General features: G+C 48.3%; 1 protein-coding gene across 1 annotated transcript in view; it reads right to left on the bottom strand.

Annotated features, from left to right (window-relative positions):
* The window catches only part of LOC135212211 (E3 ubiquitin-protein ligase SH3RF1-like), a 57,653-nt gene extending 31,369 nt beyond the window's left edge, over positions 1 to 26,284 (bottom strand). Inside the window, exon 1 of the mRNA XM_064245653.1 lies at positions 25,711 to 26,284. Coding sequence (XP_064101723.1) covers positions 25,711 to 26,205 — 495 coding nt within the window. The 5' untranslated portion in view covers positions 26,206 to 26,284. The remainder of the gene's footprint in view (positions 1 to 25,710) is intronic.
* Between the last annotated feature and the right edge of the window lie 330 nt (positions 26,285 to 26,614).

Below are 26,614 nucleotides of genomic sequence, written 5' to 3'. Positions count from 1 at the left end.
AAACCCAGAATAATTATACATAGCAGGAAACCAAATATTTAACAGCCCAGCTAACCACAAAAATAACTTGGTTCTAAATGAGTCAGACCAATCATAGACCTGGTCAAAAGACCAAACTGTTTAACTCAGATTAAGGAATTCAAGAGAAGGATTACTGAAAATCCCCAGGTGGAAAGAAGGCAAAGGATTAACTAGGACCCTTTGGAAGTATACAGCAAACAACAGAAGAAACTAATGGCTAGAAGATATATAAAAGTCAATGCCACAAGGGCAATCTTTAAACAATAACTGGAGCTATCATATGCTAAGAGCAGTACAGTGGAACCTAGGTTTTTGTACGCCTTGGTTTTTGTAGACTTTTGTCAACAATATTTTATCTTGGGTTTCATACATTTTCTCGGATTTCATATATTCAGAAACGCTCCTTCAGGGGCCCACCACGTGACTAGGCCCATACCAAGCGCCCAATCAAAGCAACCCATGTTCTCTTGTGACCCACTCTAGTTTGTGTTTGTTGTTTCTGAAGCCTTTTTGTGCTTTTTTATTCCAGTGCAACTGCTAAATAAGCCATCATGGGCAAAAGAAAGTTCAAAGTGCCAGCCCTTCTAAAAATGGCGAGAAACACCATAGAGTTTAAGAAAGATCTCATAGCAAAGTGTTGGAGGATGTTGCATGCCAATCACAGTGAAAACATGCCTACAAGTGCTGTTAGTGAATTTAAGGCCAGCAGAGGCTGGTTTGAAAAATTCAGAAAGAGAACGGGCAAAGAGGAGAAGTACTAATCCCAGATAGTACTGGTAAAAAATGAAGAGAAGTAACCCTAATAAGTCATTGTTACCTAAAATTCTTCCTGACGGGGATTCCCCTTCCAAACAATAACCTCTCCTCCTCCTTCTCTATGTCTTCCATCCATTAACAAGTCTTCCATAAAGGTAAGAGTGATGTTAAATTGTCATTATTCATTTACATTTATTTCTCATTGTTGACTATCCAATAGCAAACCAATACACCAGGGTTTTGTTACTACTCCCAACTCCTTGCCAAGGAGTGGAGCAAATGCTATCGAACAGAGGGTTTGATATTTGTATATCAAGTGACCACACTATCAGTATGACTACCTCACTCACCTGTATCAGACCAGTCTAGCAAATGACGTGTCTATTCCTTAACCGGCCCGAGGGAAGAAGGAAAGGTACATGAGAAAGGAGACCAGCCAACTCACTCATTCTCTCCCACAACAATCATCTTAGGTAAAATACAAAAGTGGCCTGTTAAGGGCAATGATGAGTTCCACAACCTGTTGGGCAGCCACCACAGGACCCAGGGTAAACGTGTCCGTCGATCTGTGGGCAACATCCTTAGGAAAGAAAGAGGTGAACGTGGGCTAGCGCAACCAAGTACCAGCACTCAGCACGCTATGTACACCAAAGTTCTTTTTGAAAGCCAGAGAGGGACCAATTACCCCTAACGTCATGCGCTCTAGCCTTCACAGACGTGGTGGTGGAATCATCAAGAGCCAGTATGCCTGTCTTGATGGCTTCCTGTATAACCAAAAAGAGATAGTATTCTTAGACACCTCTTTCTTTGTACAGCCTGTACTAAAAAAAGTCTGCGGCAGCCTGGTCTAAGGTGTCAAGTCCTTTTAAGATAGCAACAACAGGGCCTGGACAGGGCACAACAAAAGCTTTTGAGCATCACCACCCACAAAGTCATTCAGTGATGGAATGGAAAATGAAGTGAACCTGTCATCGTGCACAGAGGGATTTTGGGTCTTGGCCAAAAATTGCAGGACAAATTCGAAGGACAACGACCCCCACCCCTGGTGTGCTTCACCTCATAGCTCAGACCGTGCAGCTCTACTACCCTCTTGGAAGATGCCAAGGCCAGAAGGAAAACTGTCTTGAGTGTCAAGTTCCTGTCAGATGAGCGACACAAAGGCTCATACGGACTCTTAGTGAAGCTCTTGAGAACTGAGGAACCATCCCACGTCAGAGGATTGAGCTCCCTGGGAGAAACTCGACTGCTCAAACCCCTAACTAGCAAGGAAAGTTCCCAGGAAGAGATGTCGATACCTTTAAGGCGTAACACCAAACTCAGGGCCGCCCTGTAGCCTCTAATGGCAAAAACGGACAAACATTTCTCGTCTCTGAGGAAGGTTAAAAAGTCTGCTATTCGCTGAATAGAGGTTGCGAGTGGAGAAAAACCCCGTTTACAACACCAATCACAGTAGATTGCTTATTTACCTTGGTAAACCGCGAAGGTCAACTTTCTGAGACTGCTGGACATATGCCCTGCTGTTCTCTGAGAAAAGCCTCTCGCTCGGAGGAAATACTTGATAGACTCCAACCGTAAAGAGACAGGGATTATACTGACTGGTGGAACCTTTCCACATGCAGCTGGCACAGGAGATCCTGCCAAGGGGGAATTTCCCTAGGAGCCTCTGACAACAACGATAGCAGATCTGGGAACCATTCCGCCTGAGGCCACATAGGGGCTACCAAAGTCATCCTGAGACCCTGTGAACTCATTAGCCTGTTCAGAACTTGACGGATCAAACAAAACAGAGGGAAGGCATACATCTCCAGGTTGTCCCAGGGATGTTGAAAATCCGGTCTCTGCTAACGCTAAAGGATCTGGGACCACTAAACAGAATATCTCCAGTTGCAAAAAGGTCCAGCATGGGTCTCCCCCAAAACCTGGAAGAGCTTGTCTGCTACCACTTGATGAAAGGACCACTCTGTGCCTAGGATCTGATCACGACGACTGAGTTTGTCTGCGACCACATTCCGTTTGCCTGGGATATACCTGGCTGAGAGCTCTACCGAATTGCTGACTGCCCACTGGTGAACCTCGACGGTCAAGGCGTGAAGTTGATGAGAAACCAGGCATCCCTGCTTGTTTACATAGGCTACCACCGTGGTGTCTGACATGAGAATGACAGAATGACCCTCTACCTTCTCCCGAATCTCCTTCAGACCCAGGAGGCAGGCCTTCAACTTCAAGACATTGATATGTTACTATTTGTCCTCCAAACACCTGATGCATCTGAGAACAGAAGTAAGTCCGGTGGAAGAGAACAGAAGGGGATACCCTTCGAAAGATTCCGGTCGTCTAAACACAAACGAAGGTCTTCTTTCACTTCCAGAGACAGAGGAACCTTTACCAGGGGTGAGTCCCCCGCCGGAGACCAGAATTCTCCCAGTCTCCATTGCAGAGACCAAAGATGAAGACGCCCATGAGGGACCAGCTTCTCCAGGGAAGACAACACTCCCAGAAGAACCTGCCACTGATGAGCTGACTGATGTGGTTCCAACAGGAAGTCGTACGACACCAGTCGCAACTTCTCCAATCTCTGATTCGACGGAAAAACTTTTGCAACTGTCGTATCAATGACCATGCCCAGGTAGAGAATCCTTTGACTGGGCATGAGGTTCGACTTTTCCTGGTTGACTACGATGCCCAGTTCCAGACAGAACCGAAGAAGATATCCCTGTCCTGCAGCAGTTTTTCCCTGGAAACTGCCAAGACCAACCAATTGTCGAAGTACCTCAGCAAATGGATCCCCTGAGCATGGGCCCAACTTGACACGAGAGAGAAGACCCTTGTGAACACTTGAGAGCTGTTGTCAGCCCGAAGCATAGGACTTTTAACTTGAAGACCTTGTCCCCGAGAGAGAAGCGAAAAACTTCCTGGATGTTGGATGAATAGGGATTTGGAAGTATGAGTCCCTTAAGTCTATCGACAGCATGAAGTCACCTTCCCTCACTACTGCCAACACTGAACGTGGGGTCTCCATCTTGAACCGTGTCTTCCTGATGAAGTGATTCAAGATGGATAAGTCGATCAAAGGTCTCCAACCTCCCGACGCCTCGGGCACCAAGAAGATGTGACTGTAAAACCCTGGAGATGGACGCACCACTTCCTCTATCACATCCTTGTCCAGCATCTTCTGCACTTCCTCCCAAAGAGCCAAGAACTTCAGAGAATCTGGAGGATATGCCTTCCTGAGCTGCGGCTTGTCCGACAGAAGAGGAGAGAAGTTGAATGGCAGTAGGTACCCCACCCGAAGGACATCTACCACCCACTTCTCCGCCCCTTAACTCTGCCACTTGGCTCAATGGCCCGCCAGGCAACCCCCTACCCATGGCGCAGGAGAGGGAGAGGCGCCTAATCTACCGACGGCCCCCTTTACCTCTGCCCCTTGGGCCCCTTCTTGGCTTAAAGGAACGAGAGCGAATGGGACGTTGGTCCTCTGACCTAGGCTGAATGGAACGGGAAGGCCCTGCCGAAATCAAACTCCTTGATGGCCTACCAGGTGTCGATCTTCTAGACTGCTGCTGGACATGGGGAGGAGGAGGAGCCGGACGTCACCGAGGAAGAGACTCCGACTTAGACACGGCCTGGTGCACCAGTCTGTCTTTGGTGTCACCCTGACGCCGGTCTAACGCATTTTCGAGCTCGGTCCGAGGAAAAATAAATTGGGACTCCAACAGATCTCCGTTTCTCAATGCCAGCAAGGACTCTGTGTCAACTGCTCTCTCCATCCTAGATAAAGTCTCATCTCTTCTAATCAGGGGAAGGTTAGCCCATAAATTAACACTGAGGTGAGCCATATATGTTACGGTCATTAGCATATCCAGTTATATCTGAGTTTTGAAACAATACTAAAATACATTCTACCAAGGTGGACGAGTTACTTCCTGCTCTACTGGGTAGAAGTAAACAATCACAACAACTGCTGCCTCAGATTCAAGCACATGAATGGTGGCTTGCTTGTCATGGATTTCGTCATGTATTTCTAGTACATAAAGTCCCCAAAATTGTGGTAAGATACATTAATTTGCTTATGATATGTCTTTTGTACCTTTTTGATATGTTTTTATTTGTACCTTTGATATAGCCAATGGCATCCTAACAGTTTTGTAGGACATGTGGCAATAGCTTCGAAGGCATTAGCCTAAAAGTGTTTTTCTTTTGTTTCAGTTATACCCAATTAATGGCTCATGGTTTATATAATAAAGTAGTAACTACATAAAGGACCATGGAATGTTATTGATACCCAATTTGAGAATCAACACAGAATGGGGCTAAAATCAACAAATAAATACAGAGCCACGTACTGTCCACAACAAGGACAATATACGAAAATGCCTTGCCTCCAGACTGCAACAGACTGGCAAGCAAGGATGCACTCACCAATCCTTCTGGGGACCTGTCAGAAGCTATCTTGGCAATGACCACCAATCAAAAATCCGTCTGCAACATGGAGGCTGCCATAGATTCCAACGCAGAGGCATCCTGTGGAGACAGGACAGAGCCACCGACCTCACCTGCTCCAAAGTCAATCCCGGCTTCAAGCGAATGACGTCCGGGTTAAGATGATGCGACATCAAACTGCAGAGTTTGTAGCATAGTACTTCCTATGTCTCGTGAGAGGCGGGGGTAGTAGCTTGGCAGAGCCATTAGAGCGAAGTGAAGCGTCCCGGTCCGAAACAGAGGCACTAACCTTATGCAAGACCGACTGGATGTGCCCCGACAAGGGAAGCTGAAAAGATGATTTGGGATCTTGCATAGCTCCCAGCAAGGCTTCCAAGCATGAAAGAACCTGAGTCCTACTTTCCAAATTGTTGAACCCTCGAATGAGATCGACAACTGAAAAGGAAGACAAAAACTCTTGCGTGTCTCCCTCCTCCTGCTGCAGCAACGGAGATCATTAAAATTAAAGGAAGGATCAGCAGCCAAACAGCCCGAAATACCAACTAACCTGTCTGGGCTGGGTCATGCGCCAGCTCCCGCGACGAACCCACTACAACACTAGGAACATCACTATGCACTCCTCCAACAGACGACTCTTTACATGTCCGCGAAACGGTCATGGGTGTGGCAGACGTACGAACGGGAGTTGGAGAGGAATCCCAAACACTTGAGATCAAAGGAGAATCCCCTGGAGTCGAACTCCTGGAAGCACCAGGGAGAGGGGCAGGCAAACACTCCTGCTGCTCCAACTCTATGCTCACCACCTTCAACCTCATAAGACGAAGCATTGGGAAGAGGCAAAAAACCTTTCCATGAAGGAAGAGTGGAAACTATCCAATGCTCTCTCTTGCTATAAAATGACTTCCACTGCTCTTTAGGCCATGCACGGCATTCCGTGCAAGGATTCGTTATAGTACAAACATTAGAGCGGCACCTGCTACACATGATGTGGGGATCGGTCGCTGCCGAAGCCAAAAAACGAGAACACGGAAAAATACCAAATTTGTAATTAATTTGTATTTTTCATAACTAACAAACCTGAGGTCTTAACATTAGGATTTATTAGTGCCAAGCTGGAAACCGGTAGAATTTAAAATTACACTTGTGAGATCCAGGGACTATTGGCATCTATACTAGGTCACAGGGTATGTATACCCAGAATGCCCACGGCGACCTGTGACCCACCAGTTATTTTCCTACCGCCTTTAAGATAAGACGTGTTTACTGTCTATCTGATTTAAAGCCAATTTTTCAGTTTGCCCGTTTTTTATCCATTTCATTTTTCATTTCTTATTACTTTTTCTTTCTCCGAGTGTGCTCAGTGTGAGTGTGATCGGTAAGAGTGTATAGGTGGTATGATGGAGATCTTTGCCTCAACATCCGTTTCGAAGAGGAGACAAAGGAAATGACCCAGGAGTCAGTGGCTTTCCATGTTCTAGATTTTCTAACTTCGGTGTCAACGGTATCCTCATCCAACGTGAAGAAGGTGCAGGGAAAACGTATGTTCGATTACTAATCCATGTTTCGTTTGTCGCGGTTGGTTGGTGGAACAGTGGAAAAAGTTCTATGAGAAAGGCCAATACAAAAGGAAGGTGGTGACGCCATCTTTGGATGACCAAACCTTACCGGCTTCTTTTGTATCGGCAATAAACCAGGCTGCTCCATATGTTTCTCCACCTGCTTTTGATTTGTCCCATACCCCTTCGGTTTCCTCCTAGCGATTCATAATGGGAACGTCAGGAGGGGTCTTGGGTAATTTTATGCATAATATGCATGCTCCTTTGCTCCCAGCAGGTAGAGGGGGAGCATCGCCATCTTTGTTCCAGACGCCGGCTCCCGAAGCGCATAGGTTGGACGGTACGTGGTCAGCGCTAGGCCTACCAGGCGTACCAACCTTGGATGGTTTGCTTGCGCATTATATGGCATCACGGTTCCAGCAGGGTCCGGCAGCGCTGAATGTTCCTCATCCCCCTGGCTTGCAATTTATGGGAAATAATGCCACGGCTACGCCATCAAATTCGATGTTTACAGCGATGCAGAACGTGGGAGGTAGTTTGGCAGCAAAACGTCGCGGTTTGCCAGCAGAAGCCGCACAGTCTCTCCCTACGAGATTGGTGACATCACAACATACATCACACACCGATATGGCAGGCGCGATGACGTCACAGACTGCTTCTCGGCCTATTTCGCTGCACCCAGACTCAAATACGCCTTCTGACTCGGCAATACAAACTGTAATGCAGAAATTACAGGATATAGAGAAGAGAATTCCGGGGCACACACGTTGATGAGGCCAAGAAGGAGCAGAAGAACCCATAATAACAGCCACACACACACACGCACACTAAACACAAACGAAACGGGCAACGAACCGGGTAAAGGCTGAGAGAGGTCAACAACAACTCTCGCCCAGACTGTTAAGAAAAAGACTGACGCTGGTGGCGTAGCTGTGTGGTCTTTGACCACTTTCTCCTGATTTACGCATGCGTTTGCCAGATATCACAAGATTCCATGCTTTCATCTGCGTTTTAACCAGATCCAGCTAGGTGCTAGAAATTATCCTATTATTAAGACCGAAGGTTTGTTTGCTTATGAAATATTATTATTGTATTATGTGATATCATTTAATCTTATTAAACTTAAATACAGTATTGATCAATATTGATATTTGAAAATTAGTAAATTATTTTTGCATCATAAAAATGAAATTAGTCATAAAAACAAAAATACACTAATTAGTGATTATTTATTGTCAGAAAAACCAGCAAATAGGCGAATTCCCTGCAAATAATGGGTAGATATGGTCCAGAGAGAAATCAGTGAATCTGCGAGTCCGCGAATCCAGAGAACGCGAATACGGGGGCCCACTGTATTGTGAAAATAGTTCACATGTAAAATATAACAAATCTTGCAGTTCTTAGAAAATCTAACAACAGAATAAATTGAAAATTATGAAGATTCACAAAAAATTTCTTTCATTGATTTATCTTTTGAAAATTTACATTCGTTGTTGCTTGAAGCTTGGCATTCACTTAAGATATGTGCAACTTTCAGTGATGACCTGCATTCTCTGCATACAGGATGAATGATTATTCACTGAGTATGTATGGGTTAACAAGTGTGGCTAATTTAAGGATGCGATGAAATTACTTCAATGTAGTGTTACTTTTGGTTTGAAGAATTCCATAGTTCAACCATGGGTTGAGCTGGTTTCATTTATTATTATCCATTACATTATATTCCAAAAAGTCTGCCATTTATTAGACATGATGGATTTACAAGATGTTAAATAATCATCGACGAAGATGGCTACTTTGGATCTGGTCACTGTAACTGCGACTTTGGCAGCTTTATTGGCAAGGATACGACACATTTGGTCATTTACACCAACTTCATATAATCTGTGAAACGCAATCTTAATTTGCTGCAAGACAATATTCATGACAATGGTTCAGAAAGGCTTCAGTAGCATTTCTTCAGTGACTGAAAATCAAAAAAAAGTTTCTGAGGTGGCATATTTCTAATGATCATAAGCACTGAATTAATTGCTCTCACTTCTGCTGTGAAGGCAGAAACATTGTTTGATACAAGGTTTGTTTTACTGGGTGAAATAGAAGCAAATCCTGTATCTGTTAGAGATTTGGAACCATCAGTGTAAACTGCAATGTGGTGATAGTCCTCATAGTGATTCACTAAGATGACTGGCTTTCATCGAAAAGAGAGGATAGTTTTCCATGATAGATAATGACAGTAACATATCTTTCTTTCAAATAACTTTTACAGGCTTGTATTTTGACTGAACTTCTGAAAATTCTTAGGTAACATTGCAAACAGTGGAGGTTCATTGCTTTCAACTTGTAATGCAGATGATAGTCCTTCATAGTTTTTTTTATGTCAAATCATGAACTTTTTCCAAATCAAGAAAAATATTACATCACTGACTATGAGTCATGACAACACACTATACTTAGCCATAATAAAGGCTAATTAAATATGGATTCTTGTTACTAATCTGACTGCTGGCAAAAAAAAAAAAAATACACACACACTTCCAAGGTGATTTCAATACCACTATACATGACATGTAAATGTGACTAAAATTGGGAAGTCACATAACTTCAGTGCCTTTATACTAAGCACTTGAATACCTGAGAAACGGAGACATTCACAAATAGAAATTTAAATTAAGATTACAGATACTACAGGATATAAAACAGGTTAATGTTAGACTATAAACTAATATGATGGATATAAATACCAAAAAAAAAACTATACAGGCAGTCCCCAGTTATCGGCGGACTCGGTTATCAGCGAGCCAGTTTTTATGGCACCATAAAGGGGAGAAGTTCCAGTTATCCGCACATAAGGCACCTTATGGTGTGCCATAAGGGTATAACTTAACGCTCAGATAATCAGTTATCAGCGCCATAAGCGCAATTATGGTACCATAAATCGCTGAGTTTCAGTTACTGGTAGTTTTTGCTTATCGGCACAACCCCGGGAACGGAACCCCCACCGATAACCGGGGACTACCTCTACACCAAAGCCAAGCCGAAAAGCTTAGTCATCTAGACTAGCAATACATTAACAAGTGCGAATTCTAGAGCAACCAAGATCAAAATAACAGCCAATTTATTTAACAAGATTAATCTTGAAGTACTGCAGAAATAGGTGAAGGATACATAGCTGTTCATAACAAAAGTCAGTACAGGCAGTCCCCAGATTACGGTTCCGGGGGTTTCCGCACCGGCAGGACACTGGAAACAGAAAATCGCCTTAACCCAAATCATCATTAATTATATGGGAAAAATAGCAATAGCGCTGTAAGTCTGGGTTACAGCGCTATTAAGCAGGTCAACTGCGCCATGAGGCGAGCGCCTTAAGTCCAGAACAACTTAACCCGAACCTGATGGGAACCTGGGGACTTTCCACTTACCAAAACAGCTGCAGAAGGGCAACTGACTGTGAAGTTCAAGTAAGCAATACCCCTTGCATTTAATTTAACCCAAAGGACTGAATAAAAAAACCCACCAAAAGTTAGAAAAGAGCATATTTAGGCTACATTGATAAGAAAAAGAAAATTGACTAAAGAGGACAGTGAACTAATTAAGTTTTGGGGAGTAAGCCAAAATGTTTGTCAAGTCAGGTCCATGCATACACATGACTGACCATTTCCAGCTAGTAAGGGGCCTTTGAAATGTGGATGTGCTGACTAGACTATTTCTGGAAAAGGAGCTAAAATACCTGACAGCAATCACAAAGTGATCCAGTTTTATGCCTAAGCATATGAAATTCAAAGAGACATTACAGGTTACTTTCTCTCCTGACCAGGAGTAAAATTTATTTCTTGCTCATATGGAGCAAGGTATTGAAAATGTTATTGTTAGTATACAATAAGGTTTTGTACATACTTACCTGGCAGATATATACTTAGCTTTACGTCTCTGACGTCACGACAGAATTCAAAAACTCGCGGCACAACGCGACAGGTAGGTCAGGTGATCTACCTTACCCGCCGCTGGGTGGCGGCTGTAAGAACCAATCTCCCTTTCCAGCCAGAATTTTTCCTTCCACCTGTCCCTGAGGGGAGGCTGGGAGGGCCATCAATCGTATATATCTGCCAGGTAAGTATGTACAAAACCTTATTGTATACTAACAATAACACTTGTGTACATGAACTTTCCTGTCAGATATATACTTAGCTGATTGACACCCTTGGTGGAGGGAAAGAGACAGCAATATAAATATGGAAAAAAGGGGAAAACAACACTAGTTTTGTAGGATGTAAAATACAACCTTGGTTCTTACCTGTTTAGGCAGAAGACTTCGTAGTTACTGTCTATGAGTCTGCGTTGCCTGAAGAGCTTCAGCGAGGGCGTGACCTACAGCTGACAGACTCTTTGGGTCTATCAAAGGGATTTGGTTATCCGCTTACTTGATAGAATCCGAGCAGGATCTGTCAACGGGGATTCGCCCACTTATATGACAGGAACCTAACCACTATCATTGCAAGGAGCTCAAACATAAACCGATCACCTAACCAATCTAATCATTGTTAGACCTACGAAATGAAAGACATGCCTACCCGCATGTTCTTTCAAACAACCAAAACTTACAACCTAACAAGGGGGAAAAAATATACTACAAAGGATATGTCTCAGCTCCTGCCCCAGCACCGAATCCGCCGAAACGTTGTACCGGCCTAACGCGAAGCACTTTTCATACGTAATTTTGACGTCTCTCAGATAGTGGTTTGCGAAGACTGAGTTGCAACGCCAGAATGTTGCCTTCATAATATTACTCAGTGATATGTTTTTGTTGAAAGTCAATGACGTGGCAATAGCTCTTACCTCATGAGCTTTGACCTTAAGAACTTTGAATTGACTTTCATCACATATCGCATGTGCTTCTTTCACCAGGCTTCTGATAAAGAAAGAAAGCGCATTCTTCGAAAGAGTCCTCCTTGGATCTCTTACAGAGCACCAAAGGTTGACATCATTGCCCTTAAGTTTTTTCTTTCTCTGTAGATAAAACTTTAAACTTCGTACTGGGCAAAGTGACCTCTCTGCTTCCTCGCCTACTAATGCAGACAAGCCTTGGACTGCAAAGCTCCTAGGCCAAGGATTTGAGGGGTTCTCGTTCTTAGCCAAGAACGAAGGTAGGAATGAACAGATAGCTGCATCTCCTCTGAATCCCACATTTCCTTCTAATGCATGGAGTTCACTAACCCTCTTTGCGGAAGCCAATGCCATGAGAAAAAGTGTCTTCCTCGTGAGGTCTCTAAACGAGGCAGACTGAGGCGGCTTCGAACTTAGGGGACCTCAGGAAACGTAGCACTACACCCAGATTCCAACTTGGAATCCCTGGAGAAAGAAACCTTTTTGGATGTTTCAAAAGATCTTATTAGATCATGAAGGTCCTTGTCTTCTGAAATGTTTAAGTTTCTGTGCCTAAACACTGCAGACAGCATGCTACAATATCCTTTAATGGTTGATACCGCCAGTCCACTTTTCTCCCTAAGGAAAAGTAAGAAGTCTGCTATTTGGGTTACAGAGGTACTGGAAGAGGAAAAGTGATGGTTCCTACACCCATCGTCGAAAGATGTCCCACTTCGATTGGTAGACTCTAAGGGTAGAAGGCCTTCTTGCTGCTGCGATAGCTGTTGCAACTCTTGCAGAAAACCCTCTCGTTATGGACCACAAAATTTTGACAGTCTGAAGCCAGTCAGATCTAGAGCGGGGAGGTTTTTGTGATACCTGTCGAAGTGGGGTTGTCTGAGCAGATCGATCCTCTGTGGTAATGTTCTCGGAAGATCTACTAACCATTCCAGTACCTCTGTGAACCATACTTGTGCGGGCCAGAACGGGGCTACCAGCGTCATCCTTGCTGCCTCCGATTCTGCAAATTTCTTGAGTCTCTCTCCCAGTATCTTGAATGGAGGAAAAGCGTACATGTCTAGACCCTTCCCAATCTAGGAAAGAAAAGCGTCTATCGACACTGCCCTCGGGTCCGATATCGGAGAGCAGTAGTTGGCTATCCTCGCATTCTTGGCTGTGGCGAAGAGGTCTATCTGAGGCCTGCCCCAAAGCTTCCACAGGTCCTGGCAAACATCCTCGTGAAGAGTCCACTCTGCAGGCAGGACTTGATCTTTCCTGCTTAGGAGGTCTGCTCTGACGTTCTTTTCTCCCTGTACGAACCTGGTAAGGAGACAAATCTTCCTTTCCTCTGCCCACAGCAGAAGTTCTTTTGCTGTCTCGTACAGGGAGAAAGAGTGAGTCCCCCCCCTGCTTCCTGATGTATGCCAGGGCCGTGGTGTTGTCCGAGTTGATCTGCACTGCTGAAGCTAGGACGTGGGGCTCGAAAGCTTTCAAAGCTAGCCAAACAGCCATCAGCTCCTTCTTGTTGATGTGCCAGGTCACCTGTTCTTTCTTCCAGGTGCCTGACACTTCTCTTGAGCCGAGCGTTGCTCCCCAACCTGTTTCCGACGCGTCGGAATACAACACTTGGTTGGGGTTCGGAATGTGAAGGGACATCCCTTCTGCAAACCTGAGAGGGTTGGCCCACCAAGAGAGGTCCTTCTTGATTTCTCTTGAGATCTCGAAGGAGAACTCTAGGTTTTGCGAACGACACCTCCAGTTTCGATGTAGAAAGAACTGGAGAGGTCTGAGGTGCAACCTTCCTAGAGAAAGGAATTGCTCCAACGAGGAGAGTGTCCCCAACAAACTCATCCACTCCCTCGCTGTGCATACGTCTTTCTCTAGGAAGGCTTTGACTTTCCCTGACCCTCGGGGGCTAATCTTTCTGGAGACGGAAAAGCCCGAAAATCCAGAGAAGCCATCCGATCCCCAGATAGATACGATCTTGACTGGGGATCAACTGAGACTTTTGAAAGTTCACCAAAAGTCCAGAGAACTTGCCATGAAAAGGGTCTTTTGTAGGTCCTCCAAACATCTTTTCTGTGACTTGGCTCTGATTAGCCAGTCGTCCAAGTAAAGGGACACCCTGACTCCCTCCAAGTGTAGCCATCTTGCTACATTTTTCATTAGGCCTGTGAAGACCTGAGGGGCTGTTGAAAGGCCGAAACACAAGGCCCTGAACTGGAATATCCTTCCTCCCATCATGAACCTGAGGTATTTCCTTGAAGAAGGATGGATAGGCACATGGAAGTAAGCGTCCTGAAGATCTAGGGACACCATCCAATCCCCTGGACGAAGGGCCGCCAACACTGAGGATGTCGTCTCCATGGCGAACCTTCCTCTTTTCTACAAAGAAATTCAGGGCGCTTACATCCAGAACCGGTCTCCCATTCTCCTGAGGCTTTTGGAACTAGAAAAAGGCGGTTGTAAAAGCCCGCTGAGCATGGGTCGCTCACTAGCTCTATAGCCTCTTTCTCGAACATTTGTTCCACTGCCTGTGTTAAAGCGAGGCTCATGATGGGATCCCTGTACCTGGCCACCAACTCCCTCGGAGTCGTCGTCAACGGTGGTCTTTCCGTAAAGGGAATCAGGTATCCTTTCCGGATAATCGAGAGGGACCAGTTGTCCGCCCTCCTCTCTTTGCCCAGGGCTTCCGAGAATCTTAGAAGCCTGGCACCTACTGATGTCTGGAGGACTACTTCCCTACTTCTTAGCTCTGGAAGAGCGTGAGAAGGATCTACCTCTCTTGAATGGTCTATTACCTCTAGAGGTAGAGGCTCTAGAAGGGAGGGCCCCCTCGAAAGGGCATCCTGGTTCTAGCTGGAGTCTCCTTCTTCGTCTTCGTCGGGAAGGAGTCCTAGGCTTCCGTGCCGACTGAGCGAGCATGTCCTGAGTCGCCTTCGCAGAGATAGATCCTGAGATGTCCTGGATTATCTTCTTCGGGAAGAGAAGAGGCGAGAGCTGCGAATACAGAAGCGAGGCCTCTTTAGGCATGCGAGACGGACTTTGTCAGAAAAAGAGCAGAAGACTGATCTCTTCTTAAGGACCCCTGCTCCAAACAGGGAGGCTACTTCGCTCGATCCATCTCTAACTGCCTTATCAATGCACGTTAGAACACTGTTGAGATCTTCTGGCGAAATAGAATCTGGGTTCTGAGTCTTTTTAGCCAAGACCCCCAAAGACCAGTCAAGGAAGTTGAAGACTTCCAAGACTCTGAACATTCCTTCAACAGGTGGTCAAGCTCGTTCATAGCCCAGGTAGTCTTAGCAGACAAAAGAGCCGAGCGTCGTGCTGCATCCACCAGTGAAGAGAGTCCGCGGTCTGCAGATGACGGAAGACCCAGGCCTAGGGGTTTCTCCAGACTCGTACCAAAAACCTAGTCTGCCCGTAAGCTTGGAAGGAGGGAAAGAAAACACAGTCTTCCCTTTCTCCTCCTTAGAAAGCAGCCAATCACCAAAACCTCTCAAAGCCTTCTTCATTGAAATGGTTGGCTTCATCCTCACACAAGAGGAAACTTTCGTCCTTCTTCTTAGAAGTCGAGAATAAAGAGAGAGGAGACGGAGGAGCGACGGGAGTAAGGGAGTCTCCAAAACTCCTGAAGAAGGAGATCTGTAAGGATCTTATAGGACGAAACTGAAGAGTCCTTCACTAAATCCTCTTCTGAAGGTTCCACCATCTATCCACTGAAGAACCCTCTGCTTTCTTTACGAGAGCAGTTAGACTTCTCTAAAGAAGTGCGTCTGTCTAGGGGTGTCTGGCAGCAGTCCTGCGCCTATCAGCCAAGCAAAGCTTCTGAGAGCTCTCTCGAATGAGTCCTTCCTACTCTGATGAGTGCGTCCTCTTTGATCCTTAAGACTACTCCTAGAATCCCGGGAGTCCAAAGGGGAGCGCCTGCTAGGCGAGGAGAGCTAACTATGTTCGAAGGGCGCTTTAACAGGATCCATGCGCCTGTCCAAAGGAGAGCGGCTGCCAGGCGAACTGCGCCTACAATGAGGCGAAAGCCTACTAGGCTCTTGGCGCCTACTTACAAAAAAAAAGGAGAGCGAAGCCCTGGAGAAGATCGCCTACTAGGAGACCGGCGTCTACCATGCTCCACAAACTTAGACCTAGACTCGTGAGTCTCTGCAAAAGGTAGTCTCCCAGAAGAGACATATCTTTCAGGCTCTACACGCCTTTCCCGAACAGAGCGGCTAATAGGAGAGCCGCGCCTATCAGGAGAAAAGCGCCTATCTTCCGCACCACGCTTGGGAGCGGGAGAGCGTCTACTTGGGGAGTAGCGCCTACCAGGCTCAAGGCGCCTAACAAAAGGAGAGATCCTGTCTCTAGACGGAATCCATGAAAGAGGAGGCTCTCTTATCCGGAGATTGAAGGATCTTCGGAAAGGAGCGAGAAGACGAAGCTGTACGCTTGTCTTTAGACGAGCGCCTACTTGGCGCTAAATCCCCCTTTCTACTGGAGAAATGAAATGTCACCAGGAGAAAGCTTCTTGGGCTCTTCTGGAAAAACTTCGGGCTGGAAGGAAAGGCGCAAGGAGCCTTCCAGGCTCTCTTCAGCGGTCGCGAAGAATCCGAGGCGCTCCATCCTCTTCTAGGCGAAGGTGAGGAAGAAGAAGAGAAGCATTGGCGCAATACCTCCTTCTTCGCCGCGAACAAGGGCAGCCTGGGTACGAACATCAGGAATCTACCGAGGGGACGCCTGATCGGTGGGAGTTCTCCCTAACCTTCCTGCGGCTGTTGACTTTCCTCCTCCACTGGGACTGGGAGTCTGGAAGAGGTCTAGGCCTGGAAGCATTAAGGAGCCGATCAGACGCACCCTCCACTGCACTGGGGTCACTGCACAATTCACCTTCACTACTCTTACCTTGCAACGAACGAATCTTCTTTTCCATGCTAAGGATCGTGGCTCTCATGGTTGCCACTTCGTAGTCGATCGTTTTAGGTTCAATGCAGGGCGCAGGAGCTGAAACTGAGGAGAAGGTTCTAATGCTACAACAGGATTGTCTACTTCTACCTCGCTAATACGAGACTTACTAGAACTTCTAGACGAAGCTTTTCTCACCCTGTCTTTCTCCAACTTCCTCAAGTAGGAAGAAAGAGCCTTCCATTCACCCTCATCCAAACTTCTCACACTCCTTACACGGGTTAACAAAAGAACATTCTTTCCCTCTACATTTAAAGCAAACTGTGTGAGGATCTACCGTAGCTTTCGGTAGCCTCACCTTGCATTTCATCCATAGAGCACACCCTAAACATAGAAGATTTTCTTAACCTCTACATCAGACATCTTGAAATCAAAGAAAAATGACAATTTGTCGAAAATTGCATTTTCCTAACTATACAAACCTGAGGTCCTTTAACAATAGGAAGTAGCTAGCGGCAGCTGGAACGGTCGTAAGCTTCGAACAAGGGGAGAACGGTAGTTAACTGCTTGTCCGATCGTCGCGCGCCGCGCGACTGGGAGGTAAACAAATCACTTTTGCTTTTGTTTTGGCCCATGCAAAATACGCAGAGTGAGGGGTGGCATGAGGAGGGACTTTATGTTAAAGGACCTCAGGTTTTGTATAGTTAGGAAAAATGCAATTTTCGACAAATTGTCATTTGTTCCGATACGTAATACAAAACCATCGGTCCTTTAACAATAGGAAGACTCACTTCTTGGTGGGTGGAATCTGAGTCTTTTGATGAACAGACTGGTGTTCGTCCATCCCTGGAATGCCTCCCTGGTCGTACGAGCGAGGGAGGGATCCAAGCCTCTGTCCGATTGATCGGGGTGTGCACCGCAGGATCAATGGTCAGACCTCTGGGCCGAGTACGAAGAGAGAGCAAGCGTATCTCTTCGTACCAGCATTGTAAGAACTTTTTTCCTTTACATGAGCAAAATTGTAAAGTAATGGGTTTGTCTCAGTTGGCATCCACTTCTCCCCCTTGTTGGAGAAGTGGTGGATATTTACTCCTATCTCTAGTTAAAGAGATAGGATGGAGCTCTGTTGAATAGCTTACCTGCATCTGACTCCTTTCCAGCAAGGTAACGACCGTATCCCTCTGCCCACAGGTAGAGGTAGAAAAAGATGGTGAAGAGAAGCCAGTCACTCTCTCATTCACGCATTCATTCTCCCAGTCATACCAGGAATCGATGCTGTTCTGCCTGCTCGGGTGCTGGGTAAGCTTACACAACGTGTTGAGCAGCCACACAGGTCCCAAGGAAAACGTATCCAAGGACTTGTGGGCAATATCCCCGAAGGTAGAAGGACGTGAAGGTGGTCTGGTTGGCCCAGACACCTGCCTTCAGGACCTGCGCCACGGAGAAGTTCTTACGGAACGCTAAGGAGGGTCCGATACCTCTGACTTCGTGGGCTCTCGGACGGAGCGTACGGATGTCGTCGCTACCATCAGCTTCCGTACGCTCTCCTGATCACCTCACGTAGCCAGAAAGAAAGCGGTGTTCTTGGAGACTTCTTTCTTGGTGACCCCAGTGCTAACGAAGAGGCGTCGACACTCAGGCCTGAGATGTCGAGTTCTCTCAGATAGCGCCGTAGCGCCCTCACAGGACAAAGCAGCATCTCATCCGCATCGTTATCTGTAAAGTCCAGCAGGGAGGGGATCGTGAAAGACTCGAACCTGTCGTCAGGGATCGACGGATTCTGAGTCTTAGCTACGAAGTTCGGGACGAAATCGAGCGTCAGATCCCCAGCCTCTGGTATGTTTAACATCATAAGAAAGGCCATGTAGTTCCCCTACTCTCTTCGCCGATGCCAGGGCCAGCAAGAAGAGGGCCTTGAGGGTCAGATCACCCTGTCTGACGACTTCCGGAGTGGCTCGAACGGTGCTCGAGTCAGACTCCTAAGGACGAGAGTCACGTCCCACGCAGGGGCCTGAGTTCCCTGGGTGGGCAAGACCTTTCGAAGCTCCTCATTAGCAAGGATATCTCGAACGAATTCGTGATGTCCAACCCCCTCAGTTTCAGGACGAGCGCCAAGGCGGCTCTGTATCCTTTGACTGTGGGGACTGAGAGGAGCTTCTCTCGGCGAAGAAACACGAGGAAATCCGCTACCTGCTGAAGATTGGCTCCTTGCTGAAGAGGAGACAAACCCTGTCTACGACACCAACCACCGAAGACGGCCCACTTCCCCTGGTACACCCAGCTGCAGAGGACTGTCTGACGTGTCCAGCCATCTCTGTTGCTGCGCTACGAGAAAAGCCTCTCGTTCGCAAGAGATGGTGGATAACAGCCAGCCGTGAAGTTGAAGGGACTGGACTGCGCGGTGGTACCGTTCTACGTGTGGCTGGGCTAGAAGGTTGTGCCAGTTGGGTAGCTCTCTCGGTGCGTCTGCAAGAAGAGCCAACAGGTCCGGATACCAAACGGCTTGAGGCCGTTTGGGAGCCACCAGGATCATTCTGAGATTGGGAGTGACCAGCGCTCGACTGATCACTTCCCGAATCAGACAGAAGGGAGGAAAGGCGTAAGCGAAGAGGTTGTCCCAGGGGTGGTTGGAGAGCGTCCTCTGCAGGCTGCCCATGGGTCCGGCACGGCCGAGAAGAACACCTGGATCTTCCTGTTGTGCCGGGTGGCGAACAGGTCTACGACCGGTCGCCCCCACAGGTTGAAGAGCCTTTCCGCCACATCTTGGTGTAGAGACCATTCGGTCCCTATCACCTGATCCCGACGGCTGAGCTTGTCCCGCTACTACATTCCTCTTGCCTGGAATGTAGCGTGCTGACAGCTCTATCGAGTGAGCCGTGGCGCCCACTCGTGCACCTGCACCGTCAACTGATGGAGCGGAAGAGACACTAGCCCCCCTGCTTGTTGACATATGCCACTACTGTGGTGTTGTCGCACATCAACACCACTGAGTGTCCCACCAAGCGGTCCCGAAACTCTTGGAGAGCGTTGAACGCTGCCTTGAGTTCCAGGACATTGATGTGAAGGTGCTTCTCGTGATGGTCCCACACACCTGCAGTCAGCAACTCCTCCAGGTGTGCGCCCCATCCCTCGGTCGATGCGTCTGAGAACAGAAGCATCTCCGGGGGGGGAGTGCGTATGGGCACTCCTCTTAAGAGGTTCTTGTCGTCGAGCCACCAGGCTAGGTCCTGCCTCACCTGTCCGTGATAGCCACGGGAAAGTAAGGAGGATCCTTGGCCTGGGACCAACTCTCCCTTAGCCTCCACTGGAGAGACCGCAGGTGAAGACGCCCGTGAGGGACGGAACTCTCGAGTGACGACAGATGGCCGATCACGACTTGCCATTGCTGTGCTGCCTGTTCCTGCCGCGACAGGAACCGCCGCTGCCTCCCTGAATTTGCTGATACGCAAGTCTGCGGGAAAGACTTGCCCTGCTACCGTATCTATCAGCATACCCAGGTACTTCATCTTCTGCTTGGGTTCGAGATCTGACTTCTCGTAGTTTATCACGATCCCCAGATCGCGACAAAAACTTGAGGAGTCGATCTCTGTCCTGTAGCAACTGCGAGCGGGAGCTCGCCAGGACCAGCCAATCGTCGAGATACCTCAGAAGACGTATCCCGTTCGAATGGGCCCAAGCCGACACCAGAGTGAACACTCGCGTGAACACCTGTGGGGCGGTTGAGAGACCGAAACAAAGTGCCCTGAATTGGTACACCGTCCCGTCGAAGATGAAGCGGAGGTACTTTCTGGAGGACTGATGGATGGGTATTTGAAAATACGCGTCCTTCAGGTCCACCGAAAGCATGAAATCGTTCCCCTGATCGAGTCGAGCACTGAGCGTGCCGACTCCATCGTGAACCGCGTCGTGCGCAACGAAGCGGTTCAGGGGAGAGAGGTCTATCACCGGGCGCCAGCCCCCCGATGCCTCTCCACTAGGAAGAGGCGGCTGTAAAAGCCTGGTGACTGGTCCTCCACGATTTCTACAGCTCGTTTCGCCAGCATGGTCTTGATCTCCTGTCGAAGAGCGTTGTCCTTTGCTGATCCCCGGACATAGGTCTGTAGATGGACCGGTTTGGAGATGAGGGGGGAGGCCGAGACTCGAATGGGTAGTAGATATCCCTCCCGAAGGACGTCTACTATCCAGTTCTCGGCGCCGTAGCGCTGCCAAGTCGCCCAATGGCTCGCCAGGCACCCCCCCACTTCCTGGCAGCAGGTGAGGGGGGGAACGCCGTTCCTAGCGTTTCCCTCCTCGTTTCGACTTCTTCCAACACCTCCTCGGGAAAGGAGGCCTGGGAGGAGGGCTGGTTGCGGCCCTCCTCTCGCAGAAGTCGAAACAACTGGAGTCTTCACACGGGTTTGGACGGTGCAACCGTCTTCGCCGCCGTGGAAGCGCTAGCCAAGCTCTTTGGTTTGGCCGCAGTTACTCGAGGTTGCCCAGAAAACCTTCGAGACTGCCTGGTGGACTAAGCGGTCACTCTCGTCAGTGCGCCGCCGTTACCACCGCAGCGTCCACCATCTCTCCAGGAAAGAGAGCTGGGGGAACTCCTAAGAGGTCCATTTCTTAGCCCGAGTGCCGCCTCACGCCCAGCCCCCTTGGTCACTCGGGTAAGGACTGCGTCCCTACGCCGAAGAACCAAGTTGGCCCACAGGTTAGCAGTCTGATGGGCGAGGTAAGAGATTGCTCTTCCTCCAGACTGGCACAGTCTCCTAAAAGAAGCGTCGTCTTCGAGAGCAGAAACTCCCGGAGCCGGCCGCTACTTTGGATATTGTGAGGGACCACAAATCCACCAGGAACTGCCTGGAATGCTGCCATAGCGGTAGATTCCAGGGCAGCAAGTGCCTCCTGCTGCGAGAACATAGGTTCTCCGACAGGAGCTGCTGCAGGGGACACACCTGGAGTCAGCCTCGCTAACTCCGGGTTAACCTGTTTCGGCAGTATCGGGTCTTCTGATGGCACGTAAAAAAACGCCTCTGCCGCTGTAGAGGAGGAGGAAGCAGCTTAGAGGACCGTCCGGATTTCAGCGAGTCCTCCCGTCCTGAGACGAGATTCTCCACCTGATCCAGGACTGAGTCCGCAAGCTCTGATCGTGGCAACCCCACCGTCATTATGGGCTCCCTCTTGGGACCCCAAAATGACTCGAGCCGGGACGTGGGCTCTGCTGGTGGTAGCGACGATCCTTCCGCGAGGTCATTATGCAGACGCATCAGCTTAATGACCTCTGCGAAGTTCCTCTGTATCTCGGGCGTCACAGCGTCCTGTGGAGTAGGACCGTCAGTCCCTCCAACAAGAGCATATCCCTCGATACTCCTCCTTCAGAAGGAGGAACAGCGACAGACCCCTGACGGTCGCCTCCAACTACTTGCGCGTACGTCCTGGTCGGTCCTAAGACCGTGCCTGAGCCGTACGGCGTCATAGCTGGGTCACGAGCGGCGCACCTCTCGTGATCGCTCCTTGGTACCTCGCTCCTCCCGGTATAGCCCGAGGAGGTTGAAGGTACAGGAGAGGCAGACCTGACGCTCCCCCCACGCTCGCTGGCAGGACCAGCGTGCGTAGAGGGCTGCTGCCGATCGTCAACCCGCGGTGACGGTCTAGCAGTAGGCCTAGCGTCGCCGCTCGCCTGGGGCGATTGGCTCGGCTGAGAACGTCGAGACCGCTCTCTAACGTCAGGCGAGCTGCCGCTGGTCACCGTCTCCGCCCGGTCCCATCGGGAGCGGCGGACGGGTGACCTGCTAGGCTCCCTTTCGCGTCGAGACCGGCCAGCGTCCTCTCGGCGCGTCAAACCGCTGGTACCAGCCGTGGCTGGTACCGGCGGCCGTGGGGACTCCTTCCTCGCCTCAACCCGTGGCCGGTCAGCGACCGTCACGTCAGCCCGAGCAGCCGGTTGGTCGCTGCGAGAAGCGTCCACTGGCCTGGCGAGAGTCGTCGTTGCACGCAACTCTCGCCAAGTCTTCTGCCCCGTGCCGCTGTCTTGACGGCGAGCTTAGCTCGGACGTCGAAACTTTGGCTGGACGGTCCTCTTTAGAAGAGCGTCCACTCGGTGCTTCTCGCGAACGAGAAGCGGCCGAGACGGAACCTGGTTTAGCGGCAGAACCACTAGCACCAGGTGAGGACACACCAGCGAGGCTGATGCACCTCTGGTCCCCGTCGACTTCTTCTTTGCAGAAGAAGCGACGGGCCCTGCACCCAAGAAGGAACAGGAGGACCAGCAGAAGAGCTCCCCAGCTCGCCTGAGCGAGCCGGGCCCTTAGAAGCTCCCGAAGGAGTCTTCTTAGGGGGGGAGGAGGCAACCTTCTTCTTCTTCGGCTGTTTGGCCTTAGAAGTCGAAGGGGAAGGAGAGGCAGCCGACGACGAAGAAGACGATGAAGACGACGACGACACCTTCTTCCTCTTCCTCTTCTTCTTCGCCAGGCTCCGCAGGACAGACGTCAGGTCTTCCATCCAGGAGGGAGCCGGGGCAGTTGCCGAAGCAACAGGGCCCGACTGCACCTGTCCGGAAGGACCTGAGACTGTTACAGCAACACCAGCAGCGGGAACGACAGGAACAGGTCCGGGAACAGCAGGAACAGCAGGAACATCTGAAATGGAATGTGTACCTGAAAAGGAAAGAGTCGTGGAGCGGCCACAGGTACGGCAGGCACGGCAGGTACCACGGGAGAGCCAGGCGTCCTGTCGACAGTCCACCGTCATCCGTGGCACTGGCGCAGGTCAGGGGGTACTCTTTGGGCAGCGGAAGTCCGGGGTCGGCAAAGGAAAAAATCCAGGTGGTGGTGGCATCGTCCTCTTTGGAACGGCGGCAATTGAGGTTTTTGTACTGCCACCGTGGGTGGGGGGTCACCGACATTATATGTGGCGTATATACAAGATGTGGTGGCATCTCATACGCAGGTGTAGTTAATGTGGTAGTCGTGGTGGTCACCGCACCATGAGTGACCACGGCCGACCCCGCCAACCGCTGTAGCAACCCCTGGATGCTGGGCACTCCCTGCAGTCCCAGCGGACTCCCCACACCTGTCCCAAGTCATCCTTCGCTGATGGCACACCTGCGGAAGCAACAGTCGGGTTAATGGGGAGGGGCTTCCCGCGCCTGGGGGCGAAATATCCCCCCCAGAGCGGACAGAAGACCACCCCGAATACAGCTGTACATCCGGGTAGCGGACGCCCTCCTCCACACTCGACGGATCGAGAGGAAAAGGACTCCGCTACCCCCCCGCAGGGGAAGGCGCAAACCGTGGGGGCTGGCCGGGAGGCAGGAAAGAGGACGAAGTGTCCGTCACCAAAGGAGTCACTGGACTTTCCGATGACTTCTTGGCCGGCCTAAGTCTCTCCTGCCCTCGTACAGCACCCACTGCGCCTCGGACCAGTTCATACAAACCACACATGGTTCGTTGCGGGAGCACTCTCGCCCTCGACAACGAGTACAAACCTCGTGGGGGTCCACCTCAACAAATGACCTGAACCCCCCACATTTACGTCCCTCCAGCCCGGACACACTCTACGGGCGACTGGAGGGCGCGGTGATATCTCCATTTCCTCTAATTCACTCATTGCAATTCAATTGAACTAGAGAAAGAGTACTTACAATCACTCCTGATATACAGAAAGAGAAAAAACAAATACTCAAGTTTGAAGCAAACGACAAGCGGGCAGAGCGATGGCGAACACGTCCTTCCCACACACGGCCGAAAGCAAAAAGTGATTTGTTTACCTCCCAGTCGCGCGGCGCGCGACGATCGGACAAGCAGTTAACTACCGTTCTCCCCTTGTTCGAAGCTTACGACCGTTCCAGCTGCCGCTAGCTACTTCCTATTGTTTAAAGGACCGATGGTTTTTTGTATTACGTATCGGAACAAATCCAAATCAATATCCAAAAAACAATCCACAAGTGCGTATGCCAAGCCAACAAGATCAGGTACTTCACCGAAAGTCAGTCCAAATAAATCCACGGCAACGAGAATCGAATAAAGCTGTCAGGAGGTAACAACCACAGGTGTAGTCGTCACCGGCGACAGAAAAATTCTGGCTGGAAAGGGAGATTGGTTCTTACAGCCGCCACCCAGCGGCGGGTAAGGTAGATCACCTGACCTACCTGTCGCGTGTGCGCAAGTTTTGAATTCTGTCGTGACGTCAGAGACGTAAAGCTAAGTATATATCTGACAGGAAAGTTCATGTACAAAATTCTTTACTACAGGCAGTCCCGGCTCATGACGGATTCGGCTTATGGCGTTCCGAGGTTACAATGTTTTCAATTATATTCATCAGATATTATTTCCAGGTTTACGGCACATGTTCCAGGGTACGACGGTTACGACACCGATTTGACAGAAGAAATATGACTAAAAAAATGCAAAATAATCAATATTTGAAGATTTTTTGATAAAAAATGCAATAAAAATGCAGTTTATATAGTTTTTAATACACAAAAATTATTAAAAGTAAGGTTTTCTTAGGATTTTTGATGATTTTCCAGCTTACGACTTTTTCCAGCTCCCGACACATCTCAAGAACAGAACCCCGTCATAAGCCAGGGACTCCCTGTATTATAAACTCTTGTAAAAATCAAAACAGATGCGAGGGGCATAGATCTGCAACACAACCCATAATTCAAAGTTAATAAGATTAACATTACATATTCACAAAGGCATAAGTAAGAGAATACTGTATACAACACAAACTATACATTATACTCGTGAACAGCACTTCACCATAATATATGATGACTGTTTATTTGCAAACACAGAATGATATATGTTTAAGCAAATAACCTTGACCATAAAGGAGAATTAAATCATCACGTTGGTAATTAAATCAAATTAAAAACCATCACCAAAACGAAATACAATCACCTAAATAAAATAATCTGTCACAGTGAAAAATAACTAAGTAGTGAAGTAAGGTAATTACCATTAGTGACAGAACCAGTGGGAACCAGTGGGGCTTTGCCCTACATACCAACTTCAATCATTTGTTATGCCAAATAACATTTTCAAACCATGTTTATTTAACCTATACTGAGAACAGTGAAGACATACATTTAAAAAGTAATGTTTTGCACCCTGTAAGAACACCCTGATACACGATGTAGGACTGCATTTAAATTTAATATAAAACAAAAAGTAAAATATATCATAATAATCACCTGTCTATGTTGATTTCCAGTAAGCAGTGATGTTGGTGGATGTACTGTTGATGCTGAAGAAGAAGAAGAGGTAAGCCCTAAACCAAGATGTGAAGGACCACTAGATAAAGTAACACCCTGACTGCCATTTCCTTCTCGACCTAAAGTTCCTGTGACTCCTGAGGTTCCAATAGTATTAATATTTCCGCCATACACATTTCCATGACCTTCCCCTTCCCCTCCACCGGCCAATCCTGTCAGACGGCTACTAGAGAAGAGAGAAGTCTCTAAAGTGGCAGAAAGTCCTGTAGTACTTGAGGCAGATGAAGTGGTAGTATTGGCAACTGAATAGCTTTGAAGTGTAGGGGGAGGTGGTGCTTGAGTGAGAGGTGGACCTTCAACCACAGGGTCTGGCCGACCAGGAGGTTGGCTAGGATGAGGTAATATATGAAAAGGCTTCACAGACTGATTTAAAGCAGCCCTTGGGGCACTTTTCATGCTCTCTAAAATACGCATCAATAATATATTTGGTGGAAGTTCGTCCACTGGCACCTCTACAAGCACACGGCATTCTGGACATCTTAGCTCCTGTAAAAGAAATGAAATGCAAATTACATATAAAGTATGCAATCATATCTTTAAATAAATCACTAAAAGTAAAAATGAGTTTGTTTCATCACAAAATCCATCATCATCATCATCATAAATGTCCACTTCTGCTGTCTTCAAATGTCCCCAGATTCTTAGGATTATGTTACAATGGATGGACAACTTAGTAGCAATACAATGCACCACCTGAACCATCAGGAAGCCATCAATCACCCTCCTCCCTTTTGAGGACTGCAGTGTTGTTTAGCACTGAACACTGTTCCCCAGGTTGTTTCCTCAGAGGATGCCATTCCTCAGCACTATTCTAACCAGTACC

The sequence above is a fragment of the Macrobrachium nipponense genome, chromosome 40 (genome assembly GCF_015104395.2).
Source record: "Macrobrachium nipponense isolate FS-2020 chromosome 40, ASM1510439v2, whole genome shotgun sequence".
NCBI lineage: Eukaryota > Metazoa > Arthropoda > Malacostraca > Decapoda > Palaemonidae > Macrobrachium > Macrobrachium nipponense.
This window is presented reverse-complemented; position numbering and strand designations above follow the sequence as displayed.